Below are 23,767 nucleotides of genomic sequence, written 5' to 3' on the forward strand. Positions count from 1 at the left end.
CTTCCTCTTCTGTAGCCTTCCCTGCCCCGGAAGCAGGGCTGAGAGCCCCCAGAGAGCTTGTGACTGGAGCAGGCCATCCATGGGTCACCCACAATTTCTGTCCCACTCTCCCGATTCCTGACACTGCTGGACTCTGTATTTCTCCTTCAGCCTGGGTCGGCTGTGAGCTCAAGATCTCTGAGGGGCCAGCAATCTCTCGGGCAGCTGCAGTGGGGCTGGGGTCCACTGGGCACCACAGCAGTGCCCTCCTCTCCTGCGACCTCTGGTCCCCGCTGTAGTCATCCCCGCCACTTGGTCAGGCAGTCCTGAACACTCATTGGTGTGTCCCTCAGGTAAACAGCCCTCCACGCCTGGCCTGTGCCAGGAATGCAGAATCAATAGGGGAGGAGGCCGAGGTCCCCTAAAGTTCACGGTCAAGCTTGAGAGAGTGGAAGAGTCCAGGAGCAAAGCCACGGGGTTGGCACTTCAGGCCTGGGGGGTGGGCAAAGTGGGTGTGGATGCCAAAGCCTGGAGGGCCCTCAAGGTAGGGCCAGGCCTGCTGTGAAGGGAGGACCTGACTGAGCCCTGAGGGATAAGAAAAATTTGCATGAGAGGAGAGACATCTGCAGTGGTGGTCAGGGCTGGATCGAGAGTGCCAGAAGAGGTGGATGTGGGGGGGGCGGGGTCAGGAGTGCCAGCTGCTGCAGAACTGGGTGTGTGTGCGGGGGGGCACCAGGCCTGGGAGGGAGTTGGATGAGAGTCTGCTGGAAACAGCGGCAGACAGTACACATCCCGCGTGTGACCTGCAGTCAGAACTGGCAGAGCCTGCTGTGGCTCTCAGACCTGCCTGGTGCACCCACGTCCAGGGGCAGAGGATGTCAGGCATCCACTGAAGCTAAGTCAAGCCCACTTCCAACTGCTCAGCGTGTTACCTATGTCAGTTTTCATCTGTCATCCACACCACCATCCCACCCCTGGAGCTGAGCCCCGGGGGGCTGGAGGGTGCAGGGTACATACAAGTCCTGCCCCCAGACTGTCAGAGGCAGGAGGGTGAGGGCAGATACAAACTATGTGATCATGCCATCCTGCCAGGTTAGGCGAGGGCTCCTTCTTGGCTGTGCAAAGTAATAATCTCTTAAAAGCACTGGAGCAGTGCAAAGGACGTTACACCAGACGACAAGTGCTGGGTTGGCTGGGACGTGGGGCAGCGCAGGCTCCTCCCGCGGGGCCCTCTGGATGCAGTGCCGCCCGCGGTCCTCGGGGGCGCTGTGGGGCCCGGAGCCGCCTGGCTCGGCCGCCCGCTGCTCGCCGGCTCCGCACTCACTCGGGAGGCTGCCCCGACAGCAGCGCGCTCCGGCGGTGATCCTGAGCGCCCACCGCCCGCTCCGCCCCGCTGTGCCACACGCCGCTCTGCCCCACGGTGACATGGGCGTCCCCCCGGTGCCTGAGGCCGGCGGCTGGCGCTGGGGGCCCCTGCTCCTTGCTCTCTTCCTGGCTGCGTCCCGAGGTAAGGTTCGCAGGCAGCTAGGCGCTGGGGAAGAGCCCTGAGAGAGGACCGCAGGTCACCGGAGGGACACGGGCAAGATAGGAGAATCCCGAGAGTCCTCTCAACCTGCTGTGACCTCCACCCCACTGCACTGAGGCGGCTGGGATCACTGGGCAGGGTGCCAAGTGCTCCAGCTGGTGTTGGGCACTTGTGCACACTGACAGCTGCCCAGGCAGCTGGCAAGACTGTCCCCTGAGGATTGCCTGTCCCACTCTTCTCCACCCAGAGGGCACAGGGCACAAGGAGCTTCTGCAAGACATGGGTGGGACAAGGTGGAGGCAGCCCCAGTTTGTGTTAGTGAAGGCGACTGGCTTTTGACAGCTCTAGCATCTCCCTGCCCTTCTGGCCTCTGAGCTCCAGAACTCTCAGCCAGTGCCCTGGTAACACTCCTGGCTGAGCCTGGGTGGACACTGGTCATGGTGGGCACTGTCCACTCCACGACAGCTCTACCCACCTGGTCCCTATTCTGAGGGTCTGAAGGCCAGAGTGTCAGCAGATTCCTGACATCTGGCAAGGCTGCTGCTCACAGATCACTGTGGCTACTAGGGAGGATGTGGGATGCTCCCTGAACTCAGCAAGAACCCCTTCTGGGTCCTTGGGTGATTTATCGCATCTCTGTGGCCTCAGTATCCTAAACTCAGATATAGAAGTCCCACACTTCCACACTCCATCCTGTCAGGACTCTGGATGTTGTCCTGGCCAGGACACAGGGACTCCTAGGGGTAGGGCCAGGGCCCTGGGACCCACAGCCTGGTCCTTGCTTCTTGTCTGAACAGAGTTGAAGAGACTAAACTCAAGGGAGGAGGGGGCTGGCAGGCAGCCTGGGGATCCAAATGTGATGGGGAGGGCAGGGGGAAAGTGTGAGTCATGGAGGGAGTCACAGGGAGGCAGGACGGAGGTGGAGGGCTTGGCAGAGGGACCAAATGGGCAGGTCAGAAGAAGAGAAGGAAGGGGGAAGATGGGATAAGAGGGAGAGGAGGAGACAGAGAACCTGGAAGACACCCCAGAAACAAGTTAGGGTGTTTGTAGGTGGCTTGTTATCTAGCACTGGAAGCCTGGCCTAGGCCGCTGATAAGGAAGCAGGAGCCCAACCCCAGAGTGGCCTAAGCTCCAGCCTGGATATTCTTCAAGATGACATCCAAAGGGTGGGGGAGTGGAGCTGCAGGGAGTGGTACATTCTGGCACGAGACCTTTGCTCATGGTAGGATATGGCTTCCAGAAGGAGCAGGGGATGGTGGTGGCAGGCAGGAAGACCAGCACCCTACCCACCATGGACCACCAGCTCTGCCCTCCCCCCAGTGGCCGCATGAAGCCCTTCCTGTTTTCTTGCCCCTTCCCTCCCCTCACGTGGCTGGGTTGCTCCCAGCCCCAATCTGGGAAACTGAGTCCTAGAGAACCAGGCTTAGCCACTCAGCTTAGCAGCACATCCAGTAATGGGAGGCCCCGAGGGGACCTCAGAACCCCTCACCCTATTTTGCCTCCATAGCTTGGAGCCTTCACTCCCAGAGGTCTTGGCGACTCAAACTACTTGGTGCACCTGAGGGCTGTCTCTCCCTGGGACCAGTCAGGAACACAGCTAGGGCTCCACTGAATGGCGTCAGGAGAGTCTCCTTTCATGGCTCTGGCCTGAGTCTCACCTGTGACATAGGCACATTTGCTAATGGATATTTCTCCTCCTACCTAGTAGCCTGTATAGTGGGGGAAGGTCACACAGGGGACTTGGGGGCATCCTGGTCTCCAGAAGGGTCTGGGTGTTGAGAATGCTCACCATCCTGCCGAGGTGCTGGGTTGCCCTGGGCAGGATCGTTCAAGGGTAAAGCCATTCTGCCTGGGCAGGGGAGATGGAGTAGCTGGGGCAGGCCTGTGCTCCAGTTCTGGATAAGTAAGGGGCTCAGAGCCCAAGAACCATGGAAGATGCTCCTTTCATGGGCCTGATGCAGGGTGGAAGGGATGGAGGGGACACCTTGGGAGCCAGGACCCTAGGGGTGCCAGCACCTCTTCTTCCTCAAGGGCATTCCCAGGACTTGTGGAAGGAGCTGTCCTTGTTCCACTCTCACAGGCTGGCTCAGTTCCAAACTCTGGGACCAACACAGTCAAGCTGGCAGGGGTGCATCAGGGCTAGGGAGGGGTGACCATCTTCCCCTTCATGGTAAACATGGCTGCTCATTGAGTAACCCCATGTGGCAAGGCTGACACAGCAGTGGTCAACTCTTAGGAAATCCATGGCCCACTGCCCAGAGGCCCCAGAGTAGAGAGAACAGCCTGAATGCCAGTCTGTGGGCATGAGAGGGCATCTAGCCTATGCCAGGGGATATACCCAGGAGCCAGAAAATACCAGGGAGCCTCTAGTTGAGCTGGGCTAATTTCTCCTGTTTGTCCCAAGCAGGGCAGAGGTTCTGTGACCTTCCTGGGAGAGGGAGGCCCAGGAGGTGGTGCATTGCTTAGACATAAAAAGAGGCCACCTGCCTCCCTGCCGTGTGTGAGATCTCAGGCCTGAGCAGGAGAAAGGGTGAGAGGGTCCTCCGGGGTCCATGTGGCCTGCTGATTCTGACCGAGTCCCATGTGCTGAGCCCGAGGGCAGGTTTAGGCCAATGGTTGATCTAGAGGAGGCTGAATCAGCCTCGTCTCTGTGCTTTCCGATGCCCCATGGATCGCCTTAGTTCTGGCATGGCAGTGGCCTTCCTGATGGTATGCCTAGTGGGAATGGGGAGGCGAGGGGCTCTGTGGGTCCTGGGTCCTGCATGCCACAGTTTCCAGACAGCCCTCGCTTAAGCACTTTAGCTTTGGGAGTCAGATTGAGGCTCAAATCCCAAGCCATTTGCCACTCTGTCACATCAGGCAAGATCCCCAACATCCCCTTCCAAGTCACCCCGACTCTAACATGGAGGTGTGACAGCCCCTCCCTCAGATGCAGCGCTTAAAGAGCCGATGAGCAGATGACCTCACATGGAGGCCAATCCTTGTGAATCCCATGTGACACATTACTCCTCGGTTTCTGGGGACCACCTGCCATTGGCGGTCTATCAGCTCCTTGCCACCTGTGGGGCCGTGCAGAGCACCCAGCGCATGGGAAGGCATTGGCTGGTTTTCCCAGGACTGGACTCTCCAGAATCCTGGAGTCTGAAGGGTGCCCAGGCTGACAGCCACCCACAGACATCCAGAGGGCCCTGGATTCTGCAATGTCCATGGAGGTGCCTCTAGGTTCTCCTTTTAAAGTCCTCCAGAGATGAGGACAGGGCAACTTCGAGATGAGCCTGGTCTAGAGTTTGCTTATCTCTGTGGGATGTTGCTTGTATCTCATCTCCTCATTAGTCCCTGTGCTCAGTCTGACCATCCCCAGAGAGAAAGACAATGGCCACCATATTGGCCATCAGCAATTCAGGAAATGAAGTTTTTCTGCTACTGACCAAGCAAGCTCAGCTCCTTTAGCCTTTTTACCTAGGCTCTGCTCTCCCATGGGGACCTGAGATTAAGTCCTGCTGTTAATCACTCATCGCGGGATCCCAAACACACACTTCCCCTTGGGCTGTGCAGTGGGCAGGTTGGGTGGCTTGGTCTCAGTGAAGGGTAATTCCATGCCGGTGTTTCCTGAGCCCGTTTTCTCATGCCCTTTGTGATTTCGGTTGCTTGCCTACTGTCTTGTCTGCTCCCCGCCCCCTTTTAATCTACTCATTGTTTTGTCTGAGCAGGTAGATTTTAAAGGAAACTTTTTATCATTGACATAAGTGGAAAGCCCGTATCATCTGCCATAAATAGAACAAAATCATAGAAACACATAATAGGAAAACCAAATAAAGGTATTAAATTCTAGCTGGAAACTTTAGTCAGGGGAAGGCTCTGAATTTGAAACCTGCCGCTATCTCTTTAATAATAATGATGATGATGATGATATTGATGATGATGATAATAAGGAGGAGGAGGAGGGAAGAGGAGGCAGAAGAAAGGAGATTAGCTTTTACAGCAAGAGATGTTTTGAAAAGACACAGTGGCATTAAACTGGTACTTTCTCTTTGATGTAATAAGGGCTGGGAGAGAATTGAAAAGGGAATAACTTTCTCTCTGTATGATTCAATGTTATTCAATATTGTAAAACCAAAAGTAAAACTACCTTAAGTTATAGATGCTGCCAGGCACGCTGAGCCCTCATTGGCCAGACCATCTGTCCATCTGGGGGCAGAAGGCGGGGCCTTCAGTCAGTCCCTGGCTACCCCTGGTCTCTAGAGTAATCAGAGGGCTGCAGGCCTCTGGAGGCCTGGTTTCAAATTCCTGCCACAGTTGACCAGCTGTGAGACTCTGTGCTTCAGCTTCCACAGCTGCGAAATGGAGATGCTTCCAGCACCTGCCCCTCAGGTGGGGACATTGGATAAGCGAGTCCACCTCAAAGTTCTTAGAGCGACACCCAGCACAAAGGGGCTGCTACTGCTACCACCACTGGGCCTCCTGCCCTGGTGGACGGTGGAGGTCTAGGGGACTTGAATGGGGACTTTTCACAGCGTGGCTCCTAAGGGGAGGCCAGAGCTGAGGTCCTGCTCACGCAGACCCCCTGTGGGAAGCCCCTGGAGTCTGGGACGGCTCATCCATCCCAGCCAGGCCTCTGGCCCCCCGCCCAGGCTCTCCCTGGGGAGGCCCACTGACCAGGAGCCTCAGCCCCGGATGCTCGGACGGGTTCCCGAGGGGCTGGAAGTGTGGCTTCCTCCCATAGAGCCTGGCTTCCCCTTCCCGGCCTCCTTAGTCTGATGTGAATGGACACTTCCTGCTGGGGCAGGTATCAATAAACACATCTGAGATGCCCTTTGTCCTCGCTGGCCAGAGAGCCCCCTGGGCAGACTTGCTGGCTTCAGGGCCTCGGCCTTCGCCCTGGGGCACTTCCTTTTCTAGACCGGCAGGCTCATCCTGATTGGCCTCTGCCTCTGTTTCCCTCAGAGCTCTGCCTCGGGATGAAGGCCTTTTCCTACAGCCCCCGTGGCCATTCTGGGGGGTGGGGCCTGGCCAGGAGCTAACGCCAGCGGGGCCTCTGTGCAGCCAGGGACCAGAACTTTCTCATCTAGTGCGGCGCCAGCAACAGCAGGCGATTAATAGCTGTTTACTCTACAGCCCCGGCAGTGGGCGGAGTTCAGCCGTGTGGGTGGGGCCTCGGCAGTGGGCGGAGTTCAGCTTGTGGGTGGGGCCTCTCGGCCTGACCAAGCCGGGACCACCTCCAAAGGTGGCCGGTGGCCAAGTGAACAGGCAAGGGGACAAGGCACCAGTTGAGAGCCCTCAGGGCCCAAGCAGTGGTGTTCCTGACGCCAGGGTTGCACCAGGACAGTGAGGAAGGACTTGGCCTCCCGGGAGGCACTTTCCTTGGAAACCCACAGGGGGACAAGAGGGACTTCAGGAGAAGGAGCATTGCTCAATCCCACCCCCCCCACACATTCCCCCCCACACATAGGTCCCAAAAGGACCTCTTCCCCTTTTTAGAAAAAAAAGGAGAAGCTGCCCTGGGATTGGGGCGGGCGGGTGGGCGGGGCCAGTTTCAAGCCGAGGTCCAGATGGGGGTGGCCCAGGAGGGCTTTGTCCTGGGGCGTCTGGAGGAGGCCAGAAACATCCCTTTGCCACGTCTGAGGCTCCAGCTGGGACCGGCCCAGAGGGGCCTGTCCTTGGGAGGACACTCCAGGGCACAGCACTGGGGACAACAGCACATAGCACGGGGTCCAGCGCCCTGCGCCTGCGCCCCCCTCCTGTTGCGGGGCTGTGTCCCGACGCTGGAATCATAATTACTTGGCAGGAGGATGTTGCTCATTGTCAGAAGCAGATCCTTTTGGACACCTGGGTCATTGTCAGAGACCGGGGAAAGTGGGTGGGGAGGAAGGCCCCAGGCTCCAAGGGGGCCCAGAGCCTGTGGGACAGGAAGGTAACTCGTGCCTGGGCCTGAGCGAGTGCCAGGGGGAGCCTTCAGTCAGTCATCTCACCAGGCCCTGGCTCCCAGGAGCACCTGCAGGAAGACAGCCGTGAGCCAGGAAAGTTCCGGAACTTAGCAAGGTCCCTGGGTCCCAGTGCCCACTTAACTGTGCCCTTGGTGTGTGGCCTTGTGCACCTTCTCTGGGCTTCCCTCTCTTTATATCCTCTTTAGAGACTCTGCACATTCCAAGGTCACCTCTACCTCGAGACCCTGTGGGCAGGAGGGACAGATCAAGCTGTCTTGTGACCATTTAGGACATGTTAGGCTCTTGTCGTGCTCATTCAATTCTCACAATACCCCCTAATGTGGGTATTATCATCCCTACTTTAAAGATGCAGAAACAGACTCAGAGAAGTCAAGCCACTGGCCCAAGGCCACACAGCCCTCTGTGGCTGAACTGAGATCCACGCCTTAGACACCCCAGCTCTTCAAACAGGAAGAGCCCCCCCCCACCCTTCAGTGGGTGGAGCTGACACTCATCTTTTAGCTATTTGGAAAGAGCTGACCCCTGGTTGAACCCTTTACTCACTGCCTCCGACCTGAACAGAAAACATCTTTCTTTCATTCCACAAATATTTAGCAAGGTCCTAAAAGGAGCCCCAGGCAGAGAGACAGCTTCTCGGGGAATTCAGCCCTGTGTTGGCTGCTTTCTGGCTGGGCCTGGCCACAGGTGGAGCTCAGCCTCTGGTTAACACCTCTGTCCCTGAGCACGGGAAGGCGCGCTTTCCCTTCGTCTCCTCAGGATGCCAGTGTGGGTGACCTGGGTGTCTCTCCGCCCTGCAGGCCCCTGGAGAGCCCCGCGGGTGTGCACAGGGCGGGTGGCAGGTGGGTGTGGACAGCCTTGCATTTTCCCTGACAGGCTGAGCTCTGCCCACCATTCCATACCTCTGGCCCCGGCTCAGCTTTGGGCTTCCTTGCTCTGCTCTCCACTCCTGTCTGAGCCTGAGGGTCACATGGATGGGCTTGGGCCGTCTAGCCTCCACCCTGGCTGGCTCCTGGAGGGAGCTGTAATCCTGTGTCACAGATCAAATGTCCACAGAGCCAAGGAAGTATGATGGGAGAGTGAAGCAGGTGGAGGCATTAGGGAGCGGTGAGGACTGTGGCAAGCCGGAGCCAGGGGCTCCGTGGAAAGGGGAGGCTGCTGCTGAGCTCCCACGGACCGTTGCCTCCCGGGGAGCTGACTCGGTGGCCTGGTTTTCACAGGAGTACGTTACGAATCAGAATGTCCATATCAAATCCCTGAATTTTAAATGTTAGCAATCTCAAAACACATAATCTAAGATACTTGGAGGGTCTAATGAGATGTTTGAAGACTGGATGTGGCTTGTGGGCTTCCAGTTTGGGCGATTTTTCCAGCGGTATGGTGTCTAAGTGTCTGAGTCTGGTTTTAGCACTTCCTGCATGATCCTCAGTGAGTTACGATGTGCGCCAGTATCCTCATCGGTGAAAAGGGAGCAAACCCGACGCCTACCCCACAGGATTGTTAGCTCTGCCCCAGAGCCCTGGGCCTCCAGCACAACACAGGCTATTCTTCTTACAGTTGTAACTAGATCCCGCTTAACCTGAAGCCCCCCATGTTCCAGGCTCTGAGTTCATATCTTCTGAAACTTCAATCAAACCAGTTTCCTTCCTGGATCTCTGTGTTACTGTCTGTAAATGAGAGAAGTATCCTGCCAGAATTTCTGAAGTCTTTGTTCACCCTGCAGTGACTTCCAAAAGTCTGGCTCTCACATATAGGCAGAGCATGCGGAAGGCCCTGGTGTATCTGTTTTTACCTTCTAAGCCTAACACCCTACTTCTGCAGATGTGTGCTTTGGGACCAAGGCCTTGCTATTTCCTGATACTCTCCTCTTTCTATCTATCTATCTATCCATCCATGCACCCATCCACCCATCCATTCATTCATTTTTGGTACCGGGGATTTGAACCCAGAGGTGCTTAACCACTGAGCCACACCCCCAGCCCTTTTTTGTATTTTATTTAGAGACAGGGTCTCACTGAGTTGCTCAGGGCCTTGCTAAGATGCTGAGGCTGGCTTTGAACTCGAGATCTTCTGTCCTCAGCTTCCTGAGCCACTGGGATTATAGGTGTGTGCCACTGTGCGGGCAATGGATGATATCATCCTTTAGATACACAAGCACTCCAGGATGGGATCTCAAGCCTTTATCAGTCATTCACACTGTAGCGGGAAAGAGTTTAAAGCTGGATTCTCTATTCCATTCCCCACCCCACCCCCACTCCTTGGAAACGTTTCTTGAGTTGAATCAGAGAACTATCTAGCTCCCCTGTATCAAGCACCAACTACTATGGAGCCACTTTCAGAACACTTGTTACTAATCCTTGACTCCAGTCCACCAGGGAGACTTTTCCATTTCTGCTTTGCAGTAAAGAGTCAGGCTCGGGGCCATGGCTACTGGACTCCGAGACAGGCTGGCCCCACTCCCAAAGCCCCAGAAGGCTGCCTCCCTCTTGACTGGGCAAGGCTTCAGCTTTTCTGGGGTGGGGACCCAGCCTTCGGCCGAGGTGCTGGACTCTAGGGGCAGGGAAGGGGCACCTGGAGAAGGAGGTGGCATTTCCTTGAGTCTAGGCAGTGCCCCTGGCGGGGGCAGTGAAAGGACATATTTGTTTGAACCTATTTCCAAACCCTGCTTTCCTGCCTGCTGGCCTACAACAGCCCTGAGATGTCAATTAAACAACACAGCCCCCGTGCTAACCTGACACAGCGACCCTCCCTGTGTCTGCAGAGGGCACAGATCTCCTCAGGGGCCCTCACCTTCCCGAGCAGCCCTCCTGCAGCCCTGGGCTGAGCTAGCGTTTTCTCACTGTACAGATGAGGAAACCGAGACTCATTCAGCCACACAGAGGACAAGACTCTTCCCCAGTTTTGTTTTCAAAAGTCAGTGCTTGGGGGGAAAGTGGGGTAGGGTAAAAAGGACCAGGACTGTGTATTGAAAAAAAAGAAAAGAAGAATTAGAACGTGGTTCTCAGGGCCAGAGGGAGGCAGAGACATGGAGGAGCTCCCCACCCCATCCCTCCGTCGCCTTGGGTTTTCCGGCTTCCCCGTCAGGGTCTCTCTCTACTTGCTAAATCCTGCCTGTCCATCATCAAATCCAGAGACCCTCCCTCCTCCCAGAAGTGCCCTGACCACCCCCAGAAGGCTGTTTTCTCTCTCCTGCAAGAGCCTCGAATCCTGGCACTGGCTCACCTTGTCTGTGGGGTTCCCGTGCCAGGGACGCAGGCTTGTCTGCTGGGGAGACCACTGGCTCCCAAAGGCCTCATGCTTGGTGTCCAGGTGAGGCACAGCGCCTGACACTGGCCTTGCATATAATAAGTGCCCACTGGGGAGGAGGTGGGAAGGGGCAGAGGGGCAGATGGCCCCCAGCAGGGTGGCCTGAAGCAGTGCTGAGCATAAAGATTGGCAGTGCAGGGGCCGCCCTGGGCAAAGCCACCAGGAGAGGGTCACATCCAGCTGCCCGGTCTCTGCCTGCCTCAGAGTCTCTCCTTTCTTGGTCCCATTCCCAGGGCTACACCAGCGGGCTGGGCTCATGTGGCTCCTTCCACCAGGCGGGGACGCGCTCGGTACTAATGACCAAGGGGAGGCTGGGGGGACTGACACTCTCTCAGGCAGGTGACGGGTGTCCTTTCTCTGACCAGGTCTGGTGGCAGCCTTCAAGGTGGCCACACCATATTCCCTGTACATGTGTCCAGAAGGGCAGAATGTCACCCTGACCTGCAGACTCGTGGGCCTTGTGTCCAAAGGGCACGACGTGACCTTCTACAAGACCTGGTACCGCAGCTCGCGGGGCGAGGTGCAAGTCTGCTCCGAGCGCCGACCCATCCGCAACCTCACGTTCCAGAACCTTCACCTGCACCATGGGGACCGCCACACCGCCAACACCAGCCAGGAACTGGCCCGGAGCCACGGGGTGGAGTCGGCCTTCGACCACCACGGCAACTTCTCCATCACCATGCGCAACCTGACCCTGGAGGACAGTGGCCTCTACTGTTGCCTGGTGGTGGAAATCAGGTCCCACCACTCGGAGCACAGGGTCTACGGGGCCATGGAGCTGCAGGTGCAGAGAGGTGAGGGCAGCTGTGCGCATAGCCTGGGGGCGTGGGCTGCTGCGCACCACCCCGGACCGTACACGAGACTGTACTGGTGACGCTGGCACTGCAGTGAGTGTGGGAAGGAGTGGCTGAGCGTGGGGGGTGTGGACGTGGGTTAGCGGGTGTGATGCAGAGGGGGAGAGGGAGGGCGTCTGTGGCTTCTCGTGGACGGACCTGGGCTGGCAGGGTGACTCTGCACCGTGGCCACAGAGGGTGTGGGCAACAGCATGACTGACAGGTGCCCTGGGTGTGAGTTGGTGGCTGGCTGAGCAGCTGTGTGTGTGCACGCACGTGTCTGTCCAGCTGAGAAGGAAAGGGCTGGGAGGTGGATAAGTGTGGGTGCCAGCAGGTCCCCACTTGTCCCTGGGGGTGGCATGAGAATATGCAGGGTGAGAACATGCCAGGGTGTGCCAGGGTGTGTCAGGGTGTGTGCTCCGACGGGGCCAGCACTGCCGAGAGGGCGCTAGCTTGCAGCACATGTACCCGTGACATATGCTGAGGGGACACTGGCTTAGACAAGCCTGCTCGGCCTTTTGGGTGTGACACTCAGCTGATGGCCCTTCTCTTTCCTCCCACAGGCAAAGACACGCCATCCAAATGCGTCCTGCATCCATTCTCCCCGCAGGAGAGCGAAAGTAAGGACCACCCTGGTGTCCCTCCTGTGTCCTCTGTCCTCCTGCGTCCTCAGCCCAGGCTGGGCTCTCAACCCTGGCCTCACTTCCACATGCACTTGGATCCCGTCATCCTCCCTGCGGCTCCCAGAGCTTTTGCTTCCTCCTTGGCTATAGCCCCAGGAGCCGGTCCCCGTTCCCCTTCCAGCTGCTCCCTGCAGGAACCGCTTCCTCTGTGAATCAGGCCTCACCATTTTCACTCCACATACAGGGAAACAGAGGCCCAGAGAGGTGCCTCAACCCCCCCAAACACACAGCTCAGGCAGCACAGCAGGGATTTGGCTACAGCTTGCTTAGCTCTGAGCACGTCCCCTTCTTCCTACCTTGCGGGAGGAGACTGGACGTGCAGGGCAGTGAGTGACTGTCAGCTGCAGTGTTTGCCTAGACAGTTGCCCTCAGGGTAGGGGACACTGCTGTCACCAGTGGCTGAGCACCCAGAGGTCAGGTGAGAAAGCCCAGCAGCTTGGAGACAGCAGGTAAGGGGACAAGTCTTAGGGATGTCCTGCTCTTCTAAGAGGAGGGGGCCTTGGCTTCCAGACCCTCTGGCCACCCAGCACTCATCAGGAATCCTGTGGGGACCAGCCTCTGTCTAGGCCCCGGAGATGCAGAAGGGAAAACTGTGTCCTTGATCTCCAGGAGGACAAGCAGGAGGGCTGAGTCAGAAGGGGCACAGCTGAGCTACAGCCCCCAGGCAAACCCCAACTCAAAGGCGGTGGTGGCTTTTGACTCAAGTTACCCATTTTTTTTTCTGTTCTTTCTTTTCTGTTTTTTTTTTTTTCAGTACGAGGGATGGAACTCAGGAACTAACCACTGAGCCACATCCTCAGCCCTTTTTATTTTTTTTTTAATTTCAAGAGGGGGCCTCACTAAGTTGCTTAGGGTCTTGCTAAGTTACTGAGGCTGGCCTTAAACTCACGGTCCTCCTGTCTCAGCCTCCCCAGCTGCTGGGATCACAGGTGTGCACCACCGTGCCCGGCTTAAAACTACCCATTTTTTTTTTTTTAAGCCAACAAACACACACCAACCAGAAACAAAATTAGAACATGCACTTGAGTCTGAGTTAGACCTCCATGGACCTCAGGAGGGTCCAGCCCCTCTCCTGGCACACTGCAGAGCTCGAGTGTCACCTCAGCACCAAACCACCATGGCTGTCCTCACTTCCCCTCTGAGTGGCCACTTTCCCGTGCAGCAGCTCACGACTGTGTGCATACAGCTGTGCCTGTGATGGGACAGGGTGGCCAGCCCTGTGGGGCATGAGTGACATTCACTTCCCCACAGCTCCTTCACTGTGAGTAAACACCCCAGTCCCACTTCTTCCTCCACAAACTCTGGTGGAGCCGTGCAGGCCCACTGCTGCCCCCAGGCCACAGCTGGGGAAACTGAGGCTCAGGCAGGGGAGGGGCCCTGCTCCTGCTCCCTGACCCGGAGCCCAGAGGGAATGCCGAGGGGGTGAGGCTAGTGGGGGGGTGGAGGCTGGAGTCCTCTCTTCTGACCTGGAGGAGTGCAGGCAGAGGAAGGTGTCTGGGAAGGCCCGGGAAGCCCGGCAGAACTTGGACTTGACGGCCAGGAGCCGGTCAGGCATTCACCGCTGGGCACCTCTGTCCCCGGGTGTTGGCGTTTCCGTCCCTAACTCTTCAGACAGTGAAGCCTCCCTGAGGCCCTGCTTCCCAGAGCTGCTGTCCAGGGAATTGGCTCCTTGAGGGTCCAAGGGACATGCTTGCGTCTGTCACAGCTGTGGGGGCAGGAGACGGCTCTGAGGACTCCTGGGGCTCCCCCTCCCAAACTCTTGGTTCTAGCAGTCTAGACAGTGGGCACCGACACTGAGCGGGCTCCAGATGAGAAGCCTCTGGCCGTGCCTTGGGGTCAGGTGTGGGCACTGAACAGCCCTGTCCTTCTCTGGGAACTGTTTTCACCCGGGCCATCGGGCAGCCGGGTCCTCTTCCTTAACAACAAGGTAGTCAGGGTCATCTCAGGAGCTGCATCAGGGATGGAAAGCTCTTGTGCCCCCAGGGCCAAGGAGCTGGTGAGGAAGACAGCAGGGAGGGGTGGGGACTGGGGAGAGCACCTGCCACCAGCTATGGGGTCGTTCCCACTGTGTGTGTCGGGACGGGAGCCCAGCAAAGTCAGAGCAGCTGAGTGTTCGGCAAAGCCGGACACCAGGTTTTGTATGGACTCTCTCAATTTTAAAATGTTGGCAACTAACAAAACTGTGTGTGCCAGGGCTGTTCCCCGGGTCCATTCTAGGGAAAGGCCGGCGGTGAGGTGGTTAAGAGCGTGGATCCTGAAATCAGCCCAGTTGCTCAACCTCTCTGGGCCTTATTATTTATTTATTTATTGTCTGCCAAATGGAGATGATTTGAATAGTGCTTACCTTCCAGGGTTTCTGTGAGACACAGTGAGGTATTGCATGTGGGGTAATGTAGGTGTGGCTGCTCTTACTTCTAGATGCCTGATTTCTAAGTCAACTCATCCAACCCCCTGAGCCAAGGCAGGGTGGCAAGTAGGTGGCAGCAGGCAGAGAGCACAGTCCTGCTTCCTGAGGGGCCTAGAGCCATTTGCCTGGTAACCCGTCACTGCCCAGGGCTGGACACTGGGTACTGCTCTCCACTGTCGCTTCTCTTTGGCCAGGTCGCAGGGCCTCCTCTAAGACAGCCGCCCCTGGTCGGCCAGCCAATCTTCCAGCCAACAAGTTCTTTGAGTTCCCTTTCTCTAGCTTGGGCCCAGGGCTCTAAGTGTTATTCCTGGGCCGTGGGAGTAGCTAGACCCTGAGATAAGTGAAAGTCCAAGTCACCTGAGTGGGGAGGAAGTCACAGGAGACAGGGAGCAGGGACCGGGGAAGGTGGGGCCCAGGGAAGGGGGCTCCGGGTGCATCTCTGTGCCTCTCCACCTCTCCAACACGGCAGGTGGGCTGCGGCTGCCCTCCTCCAGCCTCCTCCCTGGGGACCAGGCAGTCCAACCCGCAGCAGCCCACTCCTTCCTCCACACACACCACCAGGAATCCGGCAGACCCCCGCCCGACGGGCCCTCCTGCCCCACCCTGCTGCACGAGGGCCTGGCATACGCCCTAGCAAAGGGGTGGCGACCACCTCTGCCAGAGCCTTATCACCTCTCCAGGGTGAACCTGACCCTGGATGGTGACCAAGTACCCCTAGTGAATGCTGGTACCAGCACTGGTGGTGCATGGGGAGAGGGATGGGGGACTGTGGCCAGGCTGGGCTCTGCAGAGATGCCCACAGACCCGTCCCCAAAGTCACAGACCTGTCCCCTCTTTTCCAGCCTCAACTCTCAGCACAGGTTGTAAGGAAATCTCAGGTTTTCAATGCTCATCTCCTAGAGAGGCCCCAGAGGGGGACCTCCACTCAGAGAAGAGAGTCAGGCAGAGGGATCCTGCCAAGCCTCCCAGGTGGACAGAGTCCCTGAGCACCTGTTGGAGCACACTAAGTGTTGCTTACTAACATCGGAGGAACCCTGCTTTGATGACCGGAAGAGAGTGCTTTGCAACCAGCTTCTCAGATATTGCCCACAGGAAGGTCCTTGGATGGGGTTTAGAAACATGGAATGGCCTGAGATCACTCTATAGAGAATGCTTTTACTTTCAATATTCCACGTTAGAATGCAGCCTTGCTAAAATTTGCAGGGAGCCTGCTCGAGTGTGGAGCGGAACTTGCTTTGTCAGGAGCCCAGCCCCTGTTCCTGTACAGAAGAGCACTTCTAAAGCACTTGAAAACATTTTGTTCTCTTCCGCCCTGCGAACAACCCCCTGCAAGCTTGTTTACACCGCTGGGTTGTTTGGCCACACAAAGAGATAAAAAAAAAAAAATGGCCTGTATTCCCAACTGAACCCCCAGAGCAACATTTAGATCACGGTCAAGGAAAAGGCTCAAATAGGAAGGAAGTGCCCTTCTGCTAGTTGCGGTTCTGAGGCTCCCCTATTCCCAGCAGAACCCCTGAAGTCAGCAGCTGGACTGAAATAAATCACACCTCCCCTCGCTGCTGGGACCGGGAAGCGGCAGAACCTTCTAGAGGGCGATTTAGCCATCGCCTAAAAGAAAACTCACACACCATAGTCTGGCTTGGGACTTGGCTAGGAATTGATGTGTTCAGATGCCCTTTCCCAGGGGACCAGGGATGCAAGCTCACAGAGTCCTTCTGCAGAACGAACAGGCGACCGCCATGCCCACCAGGAGGACATGTTTCTATAAGTTTTGGGGGAGCTGTGTGTGATAGAGCCCTGGGCAGGTGAGGGGGTCTCTGTACTCAGATGCTCCAGCTATGATGAGCGGGAGAGCAACGGTCCTACGATCCCCTGTCTGCTGGCTGTGCGGGGAACCCATCTAGAGGGGCAGACAAGGGACCGTGGAGCTCCAGAGGGAGGAAGACACTTCTGAGTATTTTTTAAATTTGCATGTTTTTTTTTTAATTTTAAAAGCTCAATGTTTAAAAATGTCAGAGAAGGATTAACAATTCTCTAGTTCTTCTTCCAAGTTGGCTCCCCTCCCATGACTTATGTGCCTGAGGTTACGAGGTGGGGCTTCCAGGGATCCCTGACCCAGAGCTTTGGGGTCCCTCAAGGGGTGGCTTAGGGCTTTTTATTGTTATCATGGTTAGACATCTAGGACAAAAAGTGTGCCACTTTGACCATCTTTAAGGGGACAATTCAATGCCATGCAACTGAATTACATTCTCAATCCTGTGAGACCAACACCTTTACTTCTGAAACTTTTTTTTGTTACTTGGGCTTCTTTTGACCTTGAACTCTGTGGCACGGGGTCTGTGAAAGGCCTGCTTCCCTTTTTACTTTTTGGTATTCAGAATTGAACCCAGTTGCTTAACCACTGAGCCACATCCCCAGCCCTTTATTATATTTTTCTTAGAGACAGGACCTCACTAAGTTGCTTAGGGCCTCGCCAAGTCGCGGAGGCTGGCTTTGAACTCGCGATCCTCTTGCCTCAGCCTCCCGAGCCCCCGGGATTACAGGCCTGTGCTGCCGCACCCGGCCCTGCTTCCCTTTTGGGCACCACCTGTGGCCCAGGGTGGTCCAGCTCTCCCTTGTGGGCAGGAGGAGGAGTCTGTTCTCTCTCCTGGAGCTGCCTCAGCTGTGAGCCTCAGGCCTGTCTTTCTCTGAGCCTGGGCCCGCCTTGGGGAAGGAGGGAGGTGTCTTTGGAAGGCGGTTCCCAGCCATCTGTGCCTCTGCAGGTCACAGAGTTGCTGGGTCCCCTGGCTGCCCAGCCTTTCCTCTCCTTTGGGAGGGAGGTGGGATGGGCCTCACCCTGGCTGTCTCTCTGCCCTTGCAGACATCACGGCGGCAGCCCTGGCCACGGGTGCCTGCGTCGTGGGCATCCTGTGCCTCCCGCTCATCCTGCTCATGGTCTACAAGCAGAGGCAGGCAGCCTCCCACCGCCGTGAGTACTGCCCGTGGGGCGGGGCGGGGCGGGGAGGGGCGGGGAGTGGCCACTGGGCCCAGGTCCTGGGGGTTTCCAAGGTGCGGGCAGGCATGTTCCTTTCCCTTCCTTGGCTGGGCTCCGCGGCTGAGCGAGGAGGACACCCAGGCACATGTTTTCTGGGGCCCGAGTGCCTGCCAGGTACTTGGCCCCCAGGCAGTGCCGGCTTGGTGCTCACCAAAAACTGTGTTCTGAATGAAGGAATGACCAGTCTCGGGGGTAACAGGAAGAGCTCGTATTGATTTCTAACAATGGCGCCACCCAGAGATCCTTTGGGGACCTATTTTAATGTAAGGGTGGGTTTATTTTAAAAGTAGTAGCAATTTCGGGAACAAAAATGAGTTTTGGAGTATTAGAAGTGGAAGGGGACTTAGAGATGAACTCAGTGAAGCCCTTCCTTTTGTGGAGAAGTCTAAGATCAATGAATTAAAGAACGAACCAAAGCCGGGTGCTGTGGCGCACACCTGTAATCCCAGCAGCTCAGGAGGCTGAGGCAGGAAGATCCCAAGTTCAAAGCCAGCCTCAGCAATGGTGAGGTGCTAAGCAACTCAGTGAGACCCTGTCTCTAAATAAAGTACAAAATAGGGCTGGGGATGTGGCTCAGTGGTTGAGTGCCCCTGAGTTCAATCCCTAAAAGAAGAAGGAGGAGGAGGAGGAGAAGAAGAACTAACCAAATGCTACGTCACAATGAGGGGCAGAGCTGGGACTGAGCCTTGGAACTGGGCACCCTTGCTCTTTCCAGGGGATGTAATTTAACCATATGATCCAAATGCTCATCAGAGCCAACAACCCGCTGATGGGGCTGCTGTGCCCGGCTCCGTGCCAGGCCTGTTACATACATTGTCTCACTTAGTCCACAGAACAACTTCTAGAACTTGGTGCCACCATTATTTTTGCTCATCCATTTTTAGTTGAGCAAATTGAGGCTCAGAGAGGTTGTGTTTTGCCTAAAGAACCACACAGCAAATAAGCGGGGAAGCCAGGCTTCAAGTTCACAGCCTTGAACACCTTTCGTATTCTCATTCTGGGTAACAGTGCCTCTTCCCTCCCTGACCCTGTGGGAGCCTCGGCCAGCCTCAGTCCTCCCAGAGCAGGAGGGCAGGGAACTCTGCCCTTGCAATCCCTCCCAGCCACCTCCCCTCTGCCTGGCTGCAGAGGTACCTGACTGAGGGAGCACTGCTGTCCCCAGGTCACACCTTTGGCTGCATCGGCTCCCTGTCCTTGCTGGGGCTCCTGCCTGGAGCCCCGCTGTGGATCACCTGGGGACTGTGACCTCCTTGCCCTCGCCTTTACTCTCAGGACTGCCCTGTTCCCCTAGAGCCTGCACAGCTTCCTGACAGGGAGACGGGGCTGGCCTTGGGTGGCACAGACGTTGGGGCTGGGGCAGGAAGGAGTCCAGGGGTGGGGGGGTGGCTGCAGAGCCGCTTGAACTGCCCTCCCCTGGGCGGGGCGGGGTGAGGGGGAGCCCGCCCAGCTTGGCCCGGCTCCCAGACAGCCCCTGTTCCTTCCCTCAGACCGCAGTGTGGCCTGCCTCGGTGTGGTCAGCGCACACGGGAACAGGGTTACAAACGCATTCTGGGCGGAGGATGCTGTCTGGCGCTGGGGTGGGGTGGGGGGTGGGGTGGGGGGGCGTGGGGGAGGGTACATGCTCCTCTCTGTCGTCCCCAGCCTTCTCTGCAGGGTTCCTTGGGGAAGGAAAATCAGAGAATGGACAGCCCCAGGCCCAAATGCCATTGAGGTGTCAGGTGGGGGGTTCCTGGGGACATGGCCGGGAGGGGACTGGGGCCAGTCACCAGTACCTCCTGCTGCACACCTTGAACCTTCACTCCAGGTCTAGCCCTTGGGACTTTCTAGGAGGGTCCAGTCTGTCCCAGGAAGGCACAGGTGCACTGGGCTGAAAGGGGGTGTGTGGGCACAGTGACTGGCGAGGGGCATGCTGCCCCCCAGGGCATGCACATCCCCCGAAACTCTGAACGAACCCTGCTCTGTGACAGTTACTCTCTAGCCCTTTACCCCACAGAAAGGTAGGAAAAAATTCATCTTCTAATAAAAATACTTTTGAGGCCAGTCCCCTCTCCCTCCCAAAAGAAAATAAAAAGAGAATAAAGAACTGACACATGATTTCAGACTCAGTGACAGAGACAAGAGAGGACAGAGTGGGACGATGCTAGAGACCTGATGCCAAATGGAGAGTCAGCGTCCCTTGATGTAGCTGCGGGGGGACACGAGGTGTGGCGGTGTGCTCCAGCAGGAAGCTTTCAGGATCCTGGCCGGGAGGGGGTGCTCTGGAATGAGCCACCTTCAGGGGAGGACAGAGAGAAGGGCCAGGGGCAGTGAGGAGGACAGTGTTCTGGGTGCGGCTTCCTGGGACCGTGACTCAGTTTCCCCAGCTCTAAAGTGGGACTAGCATCCTTACCCCAGAGGGTGGAGGACGAGGGGATCCACGTTGGGCACCCACAGGGAGCCAGCCCGACACTTGGAGTCACCCCGTAAACAGGGCATGGTGCTGACAGATTTCAGGAACTTTGTGTGACTTCCCTGAGTTTGTGCTGCAGGGGCGCCCCTCCCCCACCCTCTGTTTCCTTAGAATGACAAGGACCGGAGGAGTCCGTGCTGGGGAGCCTAAGAAAGGGGGAAGTTAAGCCTCCTGCATCTAGTTGGTGGCCACTTTGGGGGTTGGGGAACCCCAAGTGTGAGGCAAGGTCACAGCAGTTCAGTGTGGCTGGGACGTGGGGTGCTCAGACCCCCGAAGCTTCCTCTAATAGATGTCACCTCTCTTAGGTAACCGGGGGACGAGGCAGAGAGAACCAGGAACCCTCTAATTAGGAACTGACCTTGAGTACTCCACCCAGAAGGTCATGGCTAAAGACCAGGAGGGGACAAATGTCCAAACAGGAAACCACAGTTAGCAAACCCAGGAGCCAGGCCTTTGGTGGACACGCAGACCCTGAGGGTCCCGCACTGTAGGCCAAGCCACAAGAGACGGTGCTGGTCCCTTTGCTTTCCTGGTGGCGAATGTCATCCCCCACATTTGGAAATCGCAGACTTTCACTTATAGTCAAAATGGGCCACTCACGGGCGTCCACCTGCTGGACAGGCACATGGGCGTCCTGCCAAACAGAAGTGGAACCTGGGCCAAGCAGGGCCCTGCCCGGGACACTCCTGGAGTTCCCGAGGGGCAACTGCCACCAGGGCTGCCTTCCTTCCTGTGACCGGCTTCTCTGTCTGTCCCTAGGTGCCCAGGAGTTGGTGCGGATGGACAGGTAAGGCCCCTGGATGCTTTCCAGGGAAGACCCCCGGGCCAGCTGTGGGAGGGCGGGCTCTGTGTTGGCGCAGCGGTCGGAGAAGCTGATACATCTGTGCTGGCTGGGTGTCCTCCCCGTCACCCACCCTGTCACTCACCCCTCACCTACCCTCACCCCATGGGCTGAGCTCTGGTTCTGCACACCCACCTCTGGGCCCTGGTGGCCAGCCTGGGAGGGGAGGGAGCAGCTGACCCCGGGGCACACACCGAACATGCAGAGGAGGCCAGTGGGCCCAGGTCTAGCCCCACACCTGGGCAGTGGCTCCTGCCACCTGGGCCTCCCACAGCAAGCTGTGGCCATCAGACAGGAGAGCAGACACTGAAGGGCCTGGGGGTCAGCAGCTCGGGGGTGGGTGGGGGTGCTGCGCTCTGGGCAGGAGGCTGGGCCTGGAAGCTGGGCTCCAGCAGGAGCCACGCTCAGGAGCCTGGCCCCCAGCCCCACACCCAGAGCTCCTGAGTGTTGGAAAGGGACGATTTCCCAGACAGGTCAATACGGGTCCTGTTGGTGACCCTGCCAGGAGCTCAGAGGTTGAGGGCCCTTCTCATCTCAGAAGACAAGAGAACCTTCCTCTCAGCTCAAATGAGCTTTGGGTACCTTCAGTCCTAACGCCATTAGCCATTCAGACCAAAGAGAAACGTGTCCCCTCAGTCCTGAGGCAGGGGTTTGAAGCTGCCTGCCTGTGTCCTGAGGGTCTGACCACAGGAGGGACTGTGGTCAGTGCTGGTAGCGGCCCTGAGGCCCGCAGCTCAGGCAGGGGGAGAGGCCTGGCTCCTCTGCTTGCTGGGAGAGGCTGCCGAGGCCTGGGAGAGGGGAAAGGAGGTGAGAAGAGGGGACAGCAGGGAGGGCAGAGGCCGCGCTCTGGGCAGCAGGTGACCTTCCATTCTGCTTCGCTGGCAGCAACACCCAAGGAATCGAAAACCCTGGCTTTGAGGCCTCTCCACCTGTCCAGGGGGTGCCTGAGGCCAAGGCGCGGCCCCCCTTGTCCTATGTGGCCCAGCGTCAGCCTTCCGAGTCAGGACGGCACCTACTCTCCGAGCCCAGCACTCCCCTGTCTCCGCCTGGCCCTGGGGACGTCTTCTTTCCATCCCTGGGTAAGTGCTTTCTGACCTTCACGGCACCTTGACCTGTAAAGGTCAGGACCCAAGGCCTACGGGCACCCTCCCTGGGGAGTCCTCACGGCTCATGGTTGGGCCGGGGCTGAGGGACCAAGCAGTCCCCCACCCCTACCCCGCCGCGCTTCATTTTGCCTCTGTTGTCCTTCGCAGACCCGGTTCCTGACTCTCCAAACTTCGAGGCCATCTAGACCAGTGGGCAGCAGAGGCTGGGGCTGGGGCAGGTGCATCTGAGCCGGGGCTGGCCCTGGGAGTGTCCTCAGCCCCTTTCCTCCTGCTCTGGGCCCAGACTCTGCTTCACTTGCAATGCCCGGACCCTCGGCCAGTCTGGACGCTGTGTTGGGCAGGGGAGAAGGTGCTGGACTACCCACTCCTGTCCCAAGGAGGTTGGGGTGCGGAATCTCCCAGAGACCTGCATTCACCAGGTGCCAAATGAGCTCCATCCTAAGAAGCCCCAGAATTTCCAGTGCTGCAGCAGCCTCTTGCCTGGGGACAAGAGTCTTGGGACCTGGTGGCATGGAGGGGACGAGGTGGGCACTGGCCTGGGCCCTCATTGGCACTGTCCCAGGCATGAGATGCAGGACAAGAGATAGAGAGACTCCTGCCTGACGTGGTTGGCCTGGGTCCCTGTGTCACCTGAGGCTGCCCCTCTGTGGACCTTACTCTGCACCCGTGGGGCTCTGGGGCTGAGCTGCCTCCTCCCTGTCATCGGAACTCCCCCCGATGCCTCCTGGCAGCAGTGTCACTGAGGATCTGTCAACAGGTTAAGTGCATCCGGGGCTCCCACTGCCAGCATTTGGTCCTCAGTGGCCCCCAGATGGGAAGTGCATACTGGGGCAGAGTGGTCCCTGTGAACCACTGGTGTCTTGAGCAATTGAGGCTGGGCCGGAGGTTGCGCCACTCACCGCGGATGATGGCGAGGGAGGGTGGGTGGGTGGGGCCTGTTGGGAAGGTGAGTGGGACCCCAGCTACCCTCTCTGTCCCTTGCTCCCACTGCTCAGCATGGCCAGTAGCGAGGGTGGCCACACAAAGTTTTGCCCATACTGCGACACTTTTGATTGTGAAAAGGGGGTGCTATTAAAATGACCTGGGCAATAGGTGCAAACCCTGTGAATGGACTAGGGACGCGGGGTTTAACCCCCTCTGCTTCTGGCGTGCCTGAGGCCTAGGGAGGCCCCGTCCCCTGGCATTTGGTCTTCTCTTCCATACAGTCATGATGGGTGCCCCACTGAATGGGAGGGTGGGGGCAGTACAAAGAAGAGCTTGTTTCCTCTCTGCTCAGCCTCCATCTTCCGTGCCCTGACATGATCTGGTTATTTTATTTTTTATTATTTTGCAGGAGCGGGTGTGGTACCAGGGATTGAATCCAGGGGCACTTTTACCACTGAGCCAAATCCTCAGCTATTTTTTTTTTAATAGATTTTTCAAACTTAGAGACAGGATCTCACTGAGTTGCTAAGGGCCTCACTAAGTGGCTGAGGCTGGCCTCAAACTTGCAATCCTCCTGTCTCAGACTCCCAAGCCACTGGGTTTACAGGCAGGCACCACCAGGCCCAGCTGTTTTTTTTTTTCCATACATGCATACAAGGGGAGTCCTTTGTGGAATTGCCACTGAGGGATTTTAAAGCACATGAGGGGAGGAACATGGTCACTCTGGGATACAACAGG

At 57.4% G+C, this 23,767-nt stretch overlaps 1 protein-coding gene across 1 annotated transcript; it reads left to right on the plus strand.

Annotated features, from left to right (window-relative positions):
• Positions 1-1,271: 1,271 nt before the first annotated feature.
• On the plus strand, positions 1,272-23,204 carry Vsir (V-set immunoregulatory receptor). Its single transcript, XM_027931223.3, has 7 exons — positions 1,272-1,486; positions 11,118-11,546; positions 12,149-12,205; positions 17,536-17,643; positions 20,918-20,945; positions 21,885-22,078; positions 22,253-23,204. The coding sequence occupies exons 1-7, from the start codon at positions 1,405-1,407 to the stop codon at positions 22,288-22,290; spliced, it is 936 nt and encodes a 311-aa protein (XP_027787024.1). The 5' UTR covers positions 1,272-1,404; the 3' UTR covers positions 22,291-23,204.
• The last annotated feature ends 563 nt before the right edge of the window (positions 23,205-23,767 follow it).

This window comes from Marmota flaviventris, chromosome 4 (genome assembly GCF_047511675.1).
Source record: "Marmota flaviventris isolate mMarFla1 chromosome 4, mMarFla1.hap1, whole genome shotgun sequence".
Taxonomy (NCBI): domain Eukaryota; kingdom Metazoa; phylum Chordata; class Mammalia; order Rodentia; family Sciuridae; genus Marmota; species Marmota flaviventris.